Source organism: Rhinatrema bivittatum, chromosome 3 (assembly GCF_901001135.1).
Source record: "Rhinatrema bivittatum chromosome 3, aRhiBiv1.1, whole genome shotgun sequence".
NCBI classification, from domain to species: Eukaryota; Metazoa; Chordata; class Amphibia; order Gymnophiona; family Rhinatrematidae; genus Rhinatrema; species Rhinatrema bivittatum.
Window position 1 is genome coordinate 175,128,889 of NC_042617.1, and position 17,746 is coordinate 175,146,634.

The window sequence follows — 17,746 nt, forward strand, 5'->3', positions numbered from 1 at the left end:
ATGACATTCATAAGGATAAGCTCAGGCCCGGGAAAAGGAGAGAACATGGCTGCAGCGCTGGAGGGCAGATATCACAAGAGGCACCCCTCCAGCCTTCAGGCTAGCCAGAGTTCCCACAGCCACCCGTGGGGGAAGGAGGAAGGGCACAGTAACAAGATCTGAGGCTGGAAGTACATCACAGGCTTCCCACTCCAGGTTGGCTATAACTGTGGTAAGGACAATTTTGATCTGAGAAATTTGAAAGGATATACCCCTAGTTAGATTGGAATTGCCCCACTACCAGGAGAGAGAGTCCTTGAGCAATTATGTCACATGAATGCTGTTGTGAAGTTTCTGGATGGCCTTTAGCCACTGGGATCTGTGAGTCCATTGGGCTTTCCTCATTTGGAGATGTGCCAAGGCAGATGATCCTTTCCATTACCAATATCAAGGTGATAGCCCTCTGTTGTTGAAGGAATACTCTTGCCTGAGTCATGTCTAGTTGAGTTCCAATAAACTCCAACTGAGATGAGGGGCTCAATTGGGATTTGAGGTAATTGATGATGAATCCTAGAAAATCCAACACCAGGGTGATTTTGCACATCGATTCTGTGACACCCTCCTGCAGTTTTTTGTGGACCAGCCAATTGTCTAGCTAGAGATACACATAGTCCTAGCTTGCAGAGGTTTACCACCATCATGGCAAAACATTTGGTGAAAACTAGGGGGGGGGGGGGGGGGGCGCTGACACTAGGCAAAAAGGCAGCACATGATACTGGTGGTGATGGTCTCCCAGTTAAAATCTGAGATATTTCCTGTGGCATGGGAATATCTGTATGTGGGTGTAAGCATAGCCTGTCCCCTTGTGAGCCTGGGCAAATTATTTCACCCTCCATTACCTCAGCTACCTGCTTAGAGGATAACTTTCAAACAACCACTGCATGGCCCCATATATGCTTGCATATGACTGTGTGGAGATCTGCTACAGTATTTTATGATCATGTATCAGGTATGCATAGATTATAAAATACAGATATGTCTGGTTACGTGCAAATACCTGTAATACCTAGAAAGTGCATACTTTTCCTACCTGTGTTATTAACCTACGCGCGTATATTTTACACTCGAAAAAAAATGAACTTGCTTGCCTAAAACCCTGATTTATACGTGGAAGTCAGTAAATTTTAAAATATGTGCACATAATTGAAATCACCAGTTTGCCGATACTACCACCAATTTACCCGAACTCCCCCCAGTTCGCTTAGACCTCCTCCCCAGAAAACAGCAGACAACAGAGAAATCTGATATCAATTGCACTAGACAATTAGCAGGTGTAAAACTGTGCAAATAAATTGCCTAATGTATTTGCATAAATCTCTTATATAATAGCAACATACACATGTTCCTCTTGGGCCCCACTCAGGAACACACTTAGACAGCCACTTTGTTGCACAGGTAAATGTGTGCACAAAACCGAAAATTTGCACATATTTATGAGCTTATATGCTAATTTTACATATGTAACTCCTTTGAAAATTCTCCTGTTAGACTATAAACCTTCTGGAGACAAGGAAATACTTACTATGCCTGAAAGTAACTTACCTTGAGCTACCAAAGAGCTAAATCTAAAATTAAAAAAATATATATAGTATGTCTCTGTGCATTTTTTTCTTTCTTAAACTCCTTGGGATAGATATTCAAATGTTAGCCATTTTTCAAAGTTAAACAGATAGGCACAAGAAGCTAACTTAAATGCGATATTCAGTAGCACAGCTAAGCCGCTGAATATACTTGTATATATATATATATATATATATCTGCATTTAGTCATATAAGTTATAACTGGCTATCAAGGTCATTCATCAAATCGCCATAATGCCATATTGCATGCGACCGGATGGTATACACCCCAGAGTTCTGAAGGAACTAAGAAATGAAATTTCAGACCTATTAGTAAAAATTTGTAACTTATCATTAAAATCATGCATTGTACCTGAAGACTGGAGGATAGCAAATGTAACCCCAATATTTAAAAAGGGCTCCAGGGGCGATCCGGGAAACTACAGACCGGTTAGCCTGACTTCAGTGCCAGGAAAAATAGTGGAAAGTGTTCTAAACATCAAAATCAAAGAACATATAGAAAGACATGGTTTAATGGAACAAAGTCAGCATGGCTTTACCCAGGGCAAGTCTTGCCTCACAAATCTGCTTCACTTTTTTGAAGGAGTTAATAAACATGTGGATAAAGGTGAACCGGTAGATGTAGTGTACTTGGATTTTCAGAAGGCGTTTGACAGAGTTCCTCATGAGAGGCTTCTAAGAAAAGTAAAAAGTCATGGGATAGGTGGCGATGTCCTTTCGTGGATTGCAAACTGGCTAAAAAACAGGAAACAGAGAGTAGGATTAAATGGACAATTTTCTCAGTGGAAGGGAGTGGACAGTGGAGTGCCTCAGGGATCTGTATTGGGACCCTTACTTTTCAATATATTTATAAGTGATCTGGAAAGAAATACGATGAGTGAGATAATCAAATTTGCAGATGACACAAAATTGTTCAGAGTAGTTAAATCACAAGCAGATTGTGATAAATTGCAGGAAGACCTTGTGAGACTGGAAACTTGGGCATCCAAATGGCAGATGAAATTTAATGTGGATAAGTGCAAGGTGATGCATATAGGGAAAAATAACCCATGCTATAATTACACAATGTTGGGTTCCATATTAGGTGCTACAACCCAAGAAAGAGATCTAGGTGTCATAGTGGATAACATATTGAAATCGTCGGTTCAGTGTGCTGCGGCAGTCAAAAAAGCAAACAGAATGTTGGGAATTATTAGAAAGGGAATGGTAAATAAAACGGAAAATGTCATAATGCCTCTGTATCGCTCCATGGTGAGACTGCACCTTGAATACTGTGTACAATTCTGGTCGCCGCATCTCAAAAAAGATATAATTGCAATGGAGAAGGTACAGAGAAGGGCTACCAAAATGATAAGAGGAATGGAACAACTCCCCTATGAGGAAAGACTAAAGAGGTTAGGACTTTTCAGCTTGGAGAAGAGACGACTGAGGGGGGATATGATAGAGATGTTTAAAATCATGAGAGGTCTAGAACGGGTAGATGTGAATCGGTTATTTACTCTTTCGGATAGTAGAAAGACTAGGGGGTACTCCATGAAGTTAACATGGGGCACATTTAAAATTAATCGGAGAAAGTTCTTTTTTACTCAATGTTCAGCTTGGAGAAGAGACGGCTGAGGGGGGATATGATCATGAGAGGTCTTGAACGAGTAGATGTGAATCAGTTATTTACACTTTCGAATAATAGAAGGACTAGGGGCATTCCATGAAGTTAGCAAGTAGCACATTTAAGACTAATCTGAGAAAATTCTTTTTCACTCAATGCACAATAAAGCTCTGGAATTTGTTGCCAGAGGATGTGGTTAGTGCAGTTAGTATAGCTGTGTTTAAAAAAGGATTGGGTAAGTTCTTGGAGGAGAAGTCCATTACCCGCTATTAAGTTCACTTAGAGAATAGCCACTGCCATTAGCAATGGAAACATGGAATAGACTTAGTTTTTGGGTACTTGCCAGGTTCTTATGGCCTGGATTGGCCACTGTTGGAAACAGGATGCTGGGCTTGATGGACCCTTGGTCTGACCCAGTATGGCATTTTCTTATGTTCTTATGATAAATATCACATCGCGAAATGCATATGCAAATTTGAAAAATGTATTCAAGTAGAGGGGTTTGGGCGGAGTAAATGGAAATGAGGGCTGTTTAGCGCTGGGTGCGGTAACGTGACGCACACTACCGCGGGACTTAATGCCAGAAATAACTACACCTTTTTTCTGAGCGTTATGCCTGCAATAGCTGTGCATTACGGCTGAAACAGGATTTATCGCACATCCCGTTTCGGGAGGGGAGGGGAGGAGAGGAGAGAGAGAGAGAGCATCTCTGTGGAGGTCCACTGATTTTTGAACTTTTTATACCACCGAAAGAGGGGGCATTATGAATGCAGGTTGAGGTTTGTGGGGTGAGTTGGGTTTTGGGGTGCAGTTTAACATGCACAGTCATATGGACGAACAGCAGATTTGCAACAATTACCATCAGTGAAGATTTAATGTGATTTGGAGGGATGAAAGGTGAAAGAAGAGGAGATTTACCTGCAATCAAGCTAGGTAGAGAGTACATTGTACAAATCAACTTTTCTTTTACCTTTCACCACTCCAAATGATAGAAAATCTTCATTGATATCAAGTTGGCTGTTCATACTTCTGACTGTGTATGTAAAACTTCCCCCCCAAAACATACCCCACCCACCCCAAACCTCACCCTGAATTACTAGTGCCCCCTCGTACAGTGGTATAAATAGTAAACTAACATATGAGCCTCTCTCTCTCTCTCGCCTGTGGTGGATTAATCAGCCTGCGATGTGAAAAATAATGTGGATGCAATAAATGTATTGCATATTTGTGGGAATAGGGAAATTAAGCCTAACCATGCCCCCTTTTTTTTATTGCAGGTGCTATTTCCACTATATTTATAGCATTTTGATGAATCCAGGGGTAAGGTTCTTAAATCTCTGCTCCTCTCAACACCCTCCAATCTCTACTTGACCCATAAAATCTCACTTTCTCTCTCTAGGATGTTTTCCCATTCTGTGGCTTTATTGAAATAGAGGTCTGCATTCATTCAGTGGTTGCCAGATAAATTTAACCTGACAACTTTGTCTGGTTAACTTTATCCGGATATTCAACCTAAATCCATGCTGGCTGAACAACTGGTCCAAAGGTACCTGGACAGAGTTGCTGGGGTAACTTTCTAACCGCTATTTATCTGGACAGAGTAACTGGATAATTTTGTCTGAGTGCTGCCCACACAAAATAAAATTGCATCCCAGGAATGCTCCCAGTCCTGCTTCTTTTTTATCCCATTAAATACTGTCCAGACAGGAATTCCCAATCTGTAACAATTTTCCCACACTAAATTTAGCCAGGGAGTAAGTTTAAAACATTGGGGGTTTTATCTAGCTAACTCCAAAGGTTAGCCAGCCAAACACTCCTCGGTCTCTAGCTTCTAGGCAACTGTTAATGCCAGTTCAATGCTCAGACCCCACATCAATATTAGCTTCTCCATGCAAGCAAAACACAATTTCTAGCTGGAATGGCTATTGACTGGAATTACTGGGTATAAAAAGGGATCAGTTACACCTGAACAATCGAATCAGCGATGACAGCAGCAGAAAAGGATGACAATCCAATTTACAAATACCAAGTCTTCCCTAAACCTCGAAAATACTGGCAAATACGAAGGCTGAAAATTTTGTTTTCTACTTCAGTTAAATAAAAACTTGGTCACAGAATATACAGATGCATAAATAAATAAAGAAATAAAACCACTGTGCTATAAGTCTTGCAGGACAAATTATTACTAATGTAATGTATGAATTAGCAAACAATTCTTTAGGCCCCAGGATGTGTTTATGTGTACTGAGGATAAGCATGCATTACATTTATCTTTTGAGCAGCAGGGCACAGATTGCTCAATTATTTTACTTGTTCAACAAACAAATGTCAAACCTTTGCTTAACACACAATATAATTTTGGCTCCTGCTGTGGTTGCCAAAAAAAATCCTATTTGCCTAACCAAGAAAAATGTATTTTAAATTATTGACTGTCTTCAATCTAGGTTGCTGGGGTTTTTTTCTCTGCCTATAAAACTCTCAACCTTCAACTGCGTGTTTTTTCCAGTACATGCACACTGTTAATGCCAGCCACCACGCAACTAATTTGGGGACACTAAACTGTACAAGAAAAGAACAGAACTGTTTGATGTAACTAGAGATCTGTTTTCCCTCACGTTGGGATTATCATGTTGATGTATGTGTTCTAACACTAAGGGCCGGATGTTAAGATATAGGCGCGGGCGTAGATTTGTGCGCCTAAATCTGGTGTGCACAAATCTATGCCCGATTTTATAACATGCGCGCGCAGCCGTGCGCATGTTATAAAATCCGGGGTCGGCGCGCGTAAGGGAGTGCACACTTGTGCACCTTGCGCACACGAGCCACGCAGCCTTCCTCCGTTCCCTCCGTCCCTTCACCTTCCTCTCCCTTCCCCTACCTAGCCTGCCCCTCAGCCCTACCTACCGTATTTTCCGGCATATAAGACGACTTTTTAACCCCTGAAAATCTTCTCAGAAGTCGGGGGTCGTCTTATACGCCGGGTATCATCTTATAGGGCAGCTGTGGCATCCGCGACTGGCCTTTTCTTCTTCCCGCCCCCCCCCCCCTCCCGACCCGGAACAGGAAGTGATACGCGGTGCGCGGGAAGGAGAAAGAGCCGTGCCGCGTGAAAAAATAGCAGCGGCGACAGCAGCATCGGCCCCCGAGCAATCGAAGCAGCTGATAATAGGGAAAGGAGACAGCAGCATGAGCCTCCCGCGGCCGATGGGATTCTTCTTTCTTGGCCTGCGGGGGCTGGAGGAGGAGGCTGCAGCAGCTACCATTTGTGCTCGGGGGGGCGGGGGAGGGGAGAGGAAGTGAGTGAGAGAGAGAGAGAGAGAAGCAGCCAGCCAGCTTGTGTGTAAGTGAGAGAATGCATTTGATTGACAGCATGTGTGTGATTGAGAGAAACTGGTCAGAGAGCTCATGTGTGTGTATATGTGAGAGACAATGAAAGTGACTGCTCAGAGAGATGACTGATGTGTATGTGAGTGTGAGAGAGAGAAAAAGCATGGAAGTGAGAAATCTGGGTATGTGAGAAAGTATGGGAGTAAGAAGCCTGATTATGTGAGAGAGAGCATGGGAGTAAGAAGCCTGATTATGTGAGAGAGAGCATGGGAGTGGGAGGGCTGTGTGTGTGTGTGTGTGTGCGTGTGCATGAGAGAGAGACTGGTTGATAAGGTGATGGTGTGTGTGAGAGAAAGACTGGTGTGTGTGAATGTGAGAGAAAGAATGTGATTCAGGGAATGAGAAGCCTGTGCACGTGGAGAGCGAGCATGGAAATGAGAGAGAGACTGGTGTGTGTGTGTGTGTGTGAGTGTGTATGTGAGACAGAGAAAGTGATTATGAGAGTGAGAAGCCCGTATATGTATGGTAAGCAGAACACGGGAGTGGGAAGCCTGTGTGTGTGTATGGCATGAGAGAAACTGTTCAGGAAGGTGTCTGGTGTGTGTGTCAAAGACTGTTTGGGAAATGATTGGTGTGTGAGAGACAGAAACTGGTCATGGGGACATGACTGGTATGGTGTGTGTGTATGAGAGACATGGGCCCTAAGGAAGAGGAAGAGGAATAGGAGAGCTGCTGGAGGCGGTAAGTAAAGGTGGCTTTTTAAGTTTATTTTTCTTGATTGACTGCCATTTTAATTATTTAATATTATGTGATGTGTCTGCTTTTTTGAAATATTGTATTGGTGTTTGGAGAATGTTTAATAGTTTTTATGAGTTTTTAATTGTTGGATGTTATTCTGTTCATAGCTGTTTTGAAACATTTATTCTGCTTATTAGTATAGTTTTACAATTATTTCTGTGTGGGGATCTCTAGCTGCTTGCTAGTTCTGTTTTCCTAATAAGAGGTGTATTGGTTTTTAGGGCCTGATATACGGTATTTGTAGTGTTGCCTTTTCATAGATAGGGTTGCTCCTGTTTGAGTGTAAAATTTTTTTTTTTCTTAAAAATGTGTATAAAAAGGGGGGGGGTCGTCTTATATGTCCAGTCATCTTATATGCCGGAAAATACGGTAAACACCCCCCCCCCCCCCTTATCTTTAACTTAGAAGTTGCGCCTGCCTCCGGGCAAATGGCCGCTGTGCCTGGAGGCTCGGCCCCGCCCCTGCCCTGCCCCAGACTGCCCCGCCCACTCCCTGCCCCCTTTTTCAAGCCCCTGGATATATGCGTGGCCTGGGGCTTGCGCGCGTCGCTGGGCCTATGCAAAATAGGCTCGGCGCCTGCAGGAGGGGTTTTAAAGGGTTACGCCTTCATTAACAGGCCATATTTTCCAATTTTTTTCCCACGGGTAAACGTGTGTTTAACAGCATAAAATGAGTTTTTGAATATTGCTCTCCATCAATATGGGTAAATGTATACAAGCTTACCTTTAAGCGTGGGAAACAGGGGTGCTCCGGGGAGCAGAGGGGGAGGGGGAGTGGAAGGTAGTCAGGACAGGGGAAGTAAGCGCAGGGATTCGATGTTCAAATCCTGACCTGCCCTGCACAAATAGCAGGTGCAACGCCCGCCAGTAACTTTGTCCCCCTAGTCCTTGCTGTTCGGATTCTGAAAGGGAAACTCCATGTGGCGTTTCCCTTTTAAAATTGGCTACGGCTACTAAAGTACCCATGGAGCTGTAAACTACACATCCTAATGAACATGAACCCTCTCTCCCCCACAATGGTTCTTTCGCCCATAGGAACAGAGTGGGAAGAAAAGGCCTCAGTCAATCAGCCCCTTACCGTGACAGACGTCTCCCTAAACTCCGTATGAAGGAACATTGCTGAATAATCCTAGAGAGGACCGTTCACAAAGCCAATGACCTGCCCGGCTGACTAACGACTACGTGCGGCGCTCGCAGCGTTGCCGGGATTAGAAAGGGACGCTCCCAGGGGCACTTGGAGTCAAAGCACACGCGCCACACAGCGCTGTTCTCCAATCCGCCCGCGGGGCTTTTCCCTCCTTTGCTTCTGCCTGCGGAAAAACGGAAGTGCAGAAGAGAAGGAGGGGCTTCAGGGGCCCTGGCTCCCTGCCTAAAGGGGGTTTTCAAGAATCGCCCACATACACACAGGCGGCCCGCTGAAAGTCACCCCACCCCCACAGCCCTATGCACTGGGACTTCCTCAGGCTAAATGAGGGGGGGGGGAGAGGGGGAGAGAGGGCGTTTAAAGAAAGAGGAAACCATAGGACAACACTAGAGATGCACAACACAAAATCCGACAGGGCGGTTGACGAATGTTTCCAATAGGACTTCCAACCCTTCAGCCATTAACTTTTACCTCAGCTGATTTTTTTTTTTTTTTTTTAGTCACTAAAAATACACAACACCGGCTGTGAGCCCCTGGCAAGGAACCAAACAGAAGGCAGGAGAAGTTCATATGGCTCCACCTCACATGTGTTCTCAGTAGGATATGTCAGTTGCAGGTCATCCCCGCTGCAAGCAACCCGCATTTAATGCTAAGAAAAGCAGCAACTAAACAGAGAGGTGACTCATGTTGATAGAAATCGTTAACACATACATTTCTCCACTGTGTGGTTTAAGGAATTAATTTTTTTTTTTTTTTTTTGCTTTCTTAAAATGCTGACATTTCCTATGAAACGCTCTGCCCATCTGAAACTGCCTTCAGATTTCCATTCTCTGCCAGTTATCTTAAATTGGCCTTTTTCATATAACACATTAGCTTCTGACTATCCAAATATCTCTTGGAAAGGCACGCTGAACCCTTTCCTAGCATCATGAAAGGAGTCATATTTTAGGTTGAAAGGTGTTTTTTGGGGGGCGTGGGGGGGGGGTAGTTTAGCAGTGTTTTCAATGCTCAATAACCAGATAAGTAAGCCAGCTAGATAGTGGGCGGATCAAGGTGATGCTACTTAGCCTGACAACTTATCTGGCTAAATAGTGATATTTAATCTTACATGGATAAGTTATCCAGGTTAAGTTATACCTGCCAATGAGCAGGTTTAACTTAACTAGATATAACTTATCCGGAGTTATGCAGATATTCAGCAGCACAGCCGTTAATAATAATTACAGACCTGTGAAAAGAGTGAATTTACAAACCGAGTAACATTTATTTTTTGTAAAGCATCGAGCCGCTTACTCTTGCAATTATGGAAGCCTGCACTGGCACCAAAGAAAAGAAGAAAGTCAGATTTCAGTAGCACAGAGCACTTTGCAAAAGCTGTACCTGTAGAGGGTAATTTTAGCACTGGCTGCATTTGTGCAAACTCTGCATGTACTTTCCCCTTGCAAAGTTATCCCAGAAAAACTCCCCATGCACCTGTTCACTTGCTAACGTCTGCGGGCGTGTGCATAATTTCCAACCCTGCCCCCAAGATCGTCTCTTCACACTACGGGTAAAAGGACAGAGGGGCCGATGCAATACAGTGCGCTCAGCCGAGGGCACTGTATAACCCGCACTCTGACGCGGGTTAAATAGACGCTAATCCACCCCCTAATGCAATAGGGGGATTAGCGCCTATTTAACCCGCGTTGGATGCTGAGTGAATGCATGTGAATGAGACTATTACTCATTCACTCCATATGTAAAAAAAAAAAAAAAGAGTGCATCTCAGATGCACATTTTGCTCTCAGATATTAACGCCTGCTTTCTTTTCTTAAGTAAAAAAAAAAACCTTGGCAGACCGCCGATTTATGAAAACCGACGCCGAGTTTATCGGCGGCCATTTTCATTACTGACAAACGGCCAGGTAGTAATGGGCAGGGTCCAGTCCCTGCAAATTAACACCAGGAAGTGTAATAGCCTGGGCCTGTATTTCAGATGGCCAATACATGGCCTGAGCTGCATATTTGGGCACATGTGCCTTCACTCAAATGAGGGAGGGCAGGAACAAAAGTGCATCAGTTATCTATGAACGCAACACCTGTGCCTCCTGGATGCCGGGGATTGAGAGAGGAGGCCAGAAGAAAACAGCTGCAGAGTGCCCTTGGGAATATAGGATCCGCTGCCAGAAGCAGGGGTGTGTAACAATGACTGGATGGAGAGGAATAGGACAGAAAACAGGGGTTCAAGGGATGAAGAAGCTTTGGGCTGGATTTTAAAAGTGTTACGCGCATAAGGTACGCGTGTAACCCTTCTAAAATGCCCCTGCGCGCACCGAGTGCAAGCCCCGGGATGCGCGTAAGTCCCGGGGCTTCGCGAGGCGGGCGTGTTGGGTGGGCGGCGCGAATTTCGGGGCGTTCCAGGGGCATGTCGGGGGCGTAGTCGAGGCCTCCGGACCAACAAAGGGAGGGGGAAGGTTTAGATAGGGCCGGGAGGGGTGGGTTAGGGAGGGGAAGGTGCGGTGGGGTGGTGGTGGAGGGAACGGGCAGCGCGCGCAGGGCTCGGCGCGCTCAAGTTGCACAAACGTGCACCCCCTTGTGCGCACCGACCCCGGATTTTATAAGATATGCACGGCTACGCACATATCTTATAAAATCCGTCGTACTTTAGTTTGAGCCTGGTGCACGAACAAAAGTACGCGCGCGCGTAGATTTATAAAGTCTACCCCTTTGTGCGGGGGGGCGGGGCTCGAAATGATGAAAACTCTGCCGGGGCAGATGAAAGTCTCAGCCATGAAAAGGAAGGAAATTGTAGGGCAGGATCATAGCTGGGAATGGGCCATGGGGCCCTGTTCCCCTCATATTTGTTTCAGGCTCCCCCATTGCTAGCAGTAGGGTCATCATGTCCCATCTGAGTAATCCCTTAAAGGTGCAACAATTAGAGGGCCTGTAGGACTCACTACCAGTCCATGATCCCCTGTGCTTTTAAGGAGGCTAACTTTCAGGGAAAGGGCTAGTCCTGTAAAGATTTGAGGCCATCAAAATCGTTCTGTTTATTTGTGGAAGGCCATTATCCCTCCTCCTCCTCTCGGCACCTTAATTGTCCATGCCTGGCCTGGATGGAAGCCAGGAAGAATTGCTCTTCTGCAGCTTGCATACAGCAGCTGCCATAACCACAGAAAGACAGTGAGAAACAACCAAGACAGCCATGGAAAGGAGAAAGTAAGAAGAGAGAAGATACAGAGTGTTTCCAGAAATTAAAGGGTTTTGTAGCCAATGCCATGAAGACCCACATAAGAATAGGGGTAGAGCAGGGGGCTAGTTTGCCTACCCATGTAAACCTTAGGCCCCCCCAAAAACAAGTGGATTACAACGTCTTTGTGTTATCATTGTGTCTACTGACATTTAGGTGAGTTTGGGACTGGGAATACTTTTGTTTTATAGGAGCTTACCTTGCCAAGGCCCGGGGTGTCTTTCACCTTGTTGACTGCCCGCAGCAGGCAGGGCGGCGCAGGCGGATGGGACGTTTGCAGGATGCCACTGAAGTTGGTGGAGAAGAGAGGTGGCTCAGACACCGATGAAGGAGAAGGCCTATGTTTCTTCTTCTTCGAAGACAGGTTCAGCTTCTGAGCGGCCCTGTAGAGAGAAAACCAATGAATATTTAGCCCCAATGGAAAAAAAATGGTTGGCGGCTTAGAGGATGGTGAAGTTATTGGGAAAATCTTTCTGCTTAATAATAATCGGTCTCCTTGTAAGCAGAAAGTTCATTCCCACAAGTTCAAGACCAGTACGTTCTGAGATGCGTACAATAATTTTTTGTTTAATAAAGTAGTGTGGTTGCCATTTTAGTCCACTTGAATTTACTCCTGACAGGTAGTCAAGAAAGGGTTAATTTTCCAAAGGATTTATGTGCATAAACCCCACTTTTCTGCGTATAAATGTTTTAAAAAAAACTGCCCAGGTCTATGAATGTAAAGGTATATACAAAATCGATGTTATACATAACATTATGCACACTATAAACAGTTCTGAAGGATGGGGTTGGGACAGAGACATAATTTATGCACATACTTTCAGTTTTGGAAAGTAAAGAGTGAATTTTCAATGGAGTTACACGCGTAAAAGTAGTATATATCATAGCAATTTTCAACAGCCCATTTACAAATAAAACCTTTTGAAAATTCAGAGAAATTTCAAAAGCCAGATTTATGTGTATAAATCTTTTAGAAAATTACCGCCTAAATGCATAAATATAAAACACACAAGCTTATACCTGCTCCCAAGTTGTGCTCGTATGTCTGCATGGGTTCCACGCACACCCACAAAATTTTCAAAGCGAATTTATGCATAGAAATACACTTTTGAAAATTGAGGCCAAAATTTGTGGGTAAAATGTAACTCACAGACATTAGTCTAAGTGGGCTTAATACATGGGCTACCCGCTCCATGTATTAAGTTAGTCCAATAAAAAGTATCAGCTTATAGTTTATATTTCCACTCATTTAATAAAGAAGGCAATGCTAATTTGAATACTTCAAAATATCCACCTTTTTTCCTTATCCTGTTTTTCCTTCATTAGGCCTTTCCAAGTGGTGCATTTTATATCTGTGTCCTAAACTATGTTATTTTAGTAGAAAGCCACTGCCATGTTTATCAATGAATGTATGAAAATGAAAAGAATCCAGGGTAACAAGGAAGAGAAGGATGGTTTCAAACATAACTCACACTCAAAATGGGCTGTTAAAATTGGTGCTGATAAGAGCATAATTTATAGTATAGTGATAAGGTCACATATAAATCACATCAGAAATCATTAAAGTATTAGATCACATCCCAATCTTTCAGAATCACAGGTGAAAGGAAATGTGTGGGGGATAAGGATCACCCTCTGAAAGAGCAACAGACCTACCCTTGAAAGCTAGTCCAAAATGTTTTAAGTTAGTCCAGTAAAAAGCAATCACCTACAATTGATTGTTAACTTCTAACTCTACACATCCAAGTGGTCTAACACAGCAACCATGCTATTCCATTCAATTTTGCAATCTGAAAGTTCAGAAGTTATTTCACCGGATAGCTCAAAGACATAGACCAGAAGAAATATGACAAAAAAAAAAAGAACAAACATCTCCCAAAAATTATTTCAGTTTAATTTTAAATAGTATTATTTGAAGATGAGAATTCATAACAGTTTTTAACAGGGGTGCTATCTAAGAATATTGCTGGATTTTAATAGGATTCTTAAAACTGATGGAAAACCACGCACCAGAGTAGATTCACTAATTGAATGTTGCTTTTGTAAACCGTTGTGATCATCTTTTGGAATGAAGTATATAAAATGTCTAAATAAATAAATAAATAAATAAATAAATAAATAAATAAATAAATAAATGATTGGTTTTATAATGTATCTAAGCAATCATTCCATTCTTTAATACTTTTATGAATGTAAGCACTACCCAAATAAAAATTTGAGACAGATCCTTTTGGATCGAAATATGCATTGATTTAGTGGTTCAGGGAGTTTTTATATCTTAAGAGAGAAGTATTAGAATTTGTTTAAATTATTTTGTCAAGGCTGATGATTATAAGCTGTTGTTTACCCACAAGCATAGCTAATTATGGGTTCAAACAATAAGGAATCTGAACCCATCCTATCAGACCAAGGCGTACCACAAGGTTCATCTCTCTCACCCACCCTGTTCAACATTTACCTCCTCCCCCTCTGCCATTTGCTATCAAATCTCAAGCTTACGCACTACCTCTATGCAGACGATATCCAGATCCTCATACCCATCACAGAATCTATTCAAAAAACCTTCTCCTTCTGGGAGGATTGTTTACAACCAATTAAACAACTCCTCTCCAACCTAAACTTGATTTTAAACTCCAGCAAAACAGAGATGATACTTATCTCACAAGACCCACGTATCTACTCACCCAGCCTTTCGCAACCCTCCTCATTAAACATTTATCTCTCCTCAAAAGTCAGGGATCTAGGAGCATGGCTTGACAATCAACTTAACTTAAAAAATTTTATAAACACCACCACCAAGGACTGCTTCTATAAACTACAAGTCCTCAAAAAGTTAAAACCACTCCTTCACTTCAATGACTTTCGCCTCGTCCTTCAATCCATTATTTTTTCAAAACTCGACTACTGTAACGCAATTCTACTTGGTCTCCCCGCTAACAGTATCAAGCCTCTACAGATGGTACAAAACGCCGCTGCCAGAATCCTAACAAACACCAATAAAAGAGAACATATTTCCCCCATTCTGAGCAACCTCCACTGGCTACCCATCAAACAGAGAATCCTTTTTAAAACCCTCACCATTATTCATAAATCAATACACAACATCGCACCTATATCACTCCAAACTCAACTTCGTCCACACCTATCCTCCAGACCCATCAGAAGCGCTTACAGAGACACATTATTCACCCCTCCAGCAACATCATTACTAAGAAAAAGAGCACTCTCAACTGCAGGACCACACCATTGGAACGCTCTCCCCCCTGACCTACGCCTCGAACCCAGTCTACCAGAGTTCAAAAAAAAGTTAAAAACCTGGCTCTTCAGGCAAGCGTTCCAATCTCCAGAATGTAACTAAGCGCCGCATCCTGATTGAACTTGGGAATATTCTGTGTTGCAGTTAATAATATGCAATTTTATGCAAAATTAAATTTCAATTTACCTTACATTTAATTTAAGTTCAACATGCCATTGGCCTAATTTTAATTAAATTACGAAAATATTTAAGGATTTATTGTTATTGTTCAATGTTCTTTGTATTATGAATGTATTATATGTTATTGTTCAATGTTCTTTGTAAAAAAAACCCTGATCTGACTTCCCAGACCAGGGCTATCTTTTCGTTCCATGTAAACCGGACTGATTTGTATTGTATACAGGAATTCCGGTATATAAAAATTAAAAATAAATAAATAAATAATTATAAGATGAAGACTGGACTATATTCTATTTTGCCAGTTATTTTACTGTGAAAGTCTGTAAACATTTTAGTTTGATTGTTTTTATGTTTTATTCTATTATTGTGCATCGCTTTGATTTACGTTTGTAAGAATTGCGATCTATCAAGACAAACTATAAAAAATACTTAAGTGTATTTTAGTTTAAAAAAAGAGCATTTTGGAGTTGAATCATAGTTGAAAAACTGTCATAGTTTTACCTTTTGTTTCTGAGGAATAAGCCACCAGGATAAGTTATTAATTCAGGAGGACAATTTCTATAGATTTGATTTTCTCTTTTCACAAGATTTTAAAATAATATTTTTTATATGTCAGTATAAAATACTAAGAAGATGAAAAATTAAAACCAATGCAGAACAAAAATTGAAAAGTTACAATAAATGAACTGTAGGAATTTTGCAAATCTTAGCGATAAGGGTAAGAGATAGGAGTTCATAGTTGTATCATGTCTGTAATGAAAAAGTTTCTCAGCTTGTCGGTAACCTTAATATAGATCAGCTCAATGTTTAGCAACCCACAGAAGAAACCTAGAAGAATATTTACTTCACTGGAGATCTGTGCCAATGCTGTATTTAATATGTTACGCTCTGGTATGTTTCTCTAGAATGTTTTCTGGAACATCCAAAATGTGTTGGCCCTGTGAATGTGAAGGAGGAGATTTAATTCCCACATTTTGGAAATGCAAAGTGTTAGCTTTTGGAATTTGATGTTTTTTAAGAATTAGTAAATATGTGCACGCATTACTCTTCCTACAACATCAGGAGCGGGGCTTTTGCTTGAGTCGTTAGCATTAAACTTGGCCAACTATAAAGTAAAAATTATTTCCAAAGGTGCTCAAAAATATACAAAAGTGAATAGGAAGAATACAGATTTGCCCACATGCAGCGCTGGGTTAATGCAGTGATGCTCAAACCAGTCCTCATCTCCAACTCCTTAAGTCAATCGAATTTTTAGGATATCTCTAATGAAAATGCAGGCAATGTATTTGCATAATTTGGGGACAGTGCATGCAAATGTAGCTTAGGCATATTCAAAGCCCAATTGACTGAGGATGGAGGGGGGTCCTCAGAATCGATTTGAACACCACTGGTTTAATGAACTCGAATTACTAGCCCTGCTGAAAAGACATATATATGTGTTAAGAAAAAGGGGAATAGCTATCTGAAAACTTGGGGTGAACTCCTGCAAAACGTTATTTCAATGATGTGACCACAGGACGATCCTATCCTAATGGAAGAAGCAGAACGTCAGGATTCTTGAAATGATAACGAATAGCAACTCAGTGCATTGCAGGCTTGTTTAAAAAAAGGCATACATTTTTTTTTCTTTTCTTGGCTCTGCAATTTCTTCTTGCTCCGTCAGGCTGCCAGCTCAGTCAGAACAGGACTCTGCTGGGCTACAGTGCCATGAGCCATCATTCACAAATACGCAGGAGTGTTTCCCCATTTTATAACCCCTTTCCTATCCAGCACAGAATGACAGTGCTCAGAAAGTGGCTGGAAAGTGGAAACTATGTGAACATCCGAATATGGCCACTAGGGGTTGTGCGATGACTGAGACTCCTTCCCCCCAGGGACTGAAAAGGCAAATATGTATTCATGTTACATGAAAGAACAGAAAACAAATCTTTTTAATGGATCTTTGCTATTCTTTACAATAACAATCACTGATAATTTATAAGTTTCCATAGTTTGCTAGGACGCTCATTCTTTGCTGCAATATGCAACAGAAATACTGTAATACGATAAAGTGTTTCAACAATATTTATAAATAAAATAGAAATTTTGTAACTTTAATAAAACAAATAATGTAAGGGTAAAGTTAAATGTCTAATTCAAAACAAAGACGGTAACTTTCAAACCGGCACTTGTATCCTGGCACGCGCCCAGATACGCGGCCATTTTCTAACTTCCGTGCACATGCGCGCACAATTTTAAGTGTGCATGCACCCAGGCACGTAAATCGGGTTTTTATTGCACAGGTCAGGGTATTCTAAAACCGAGGCGCATCCATATCATGACCAGTTTCACCAGGTCCGTCCACCAGTTCGCCCAATTAAGAGCTTGGTCCTCCAAAACTCCCTGGTTTAACAGCCTGCATTCCTCCCAGGTACGCTAGACCCTTTAAACCCCTCTGAAATAGCCTTTTAATTTTTATTTTATTTTTTTTTTACAGTTACACCTCCTCCATAGCAGAAGTAAAATAGAGCAGCAGAGGACCTGGACGCATAAATATTTATGCCCACATCTCTTGAACACGCCCCTTTTTCAAATCGAATGAGATGTGC

The 17,746-nt window shown here is 42.0% G+C and overlaps 1 protein-coding gene across 1 annotated transcript in view; it reads right to left on the reverse strand.

Annotated features, from left to right (window-relative positions):
- KIF26B (kinesin family member 26B) overlaps positions 1 to 17,746 on the reverse strand; it is a 905,724-nt gene that overhangs the window by 422,879 nt on the left and 465,099 nt on the right. Inside the window, 1 exon segment of the mRNA XM_029593952.1 lies at positions 11,922 to 12,105. Within this exon segment, the coding sequence (XP_029449812.1) occupies positions 11,922 to 12,105 (184 nt within the window).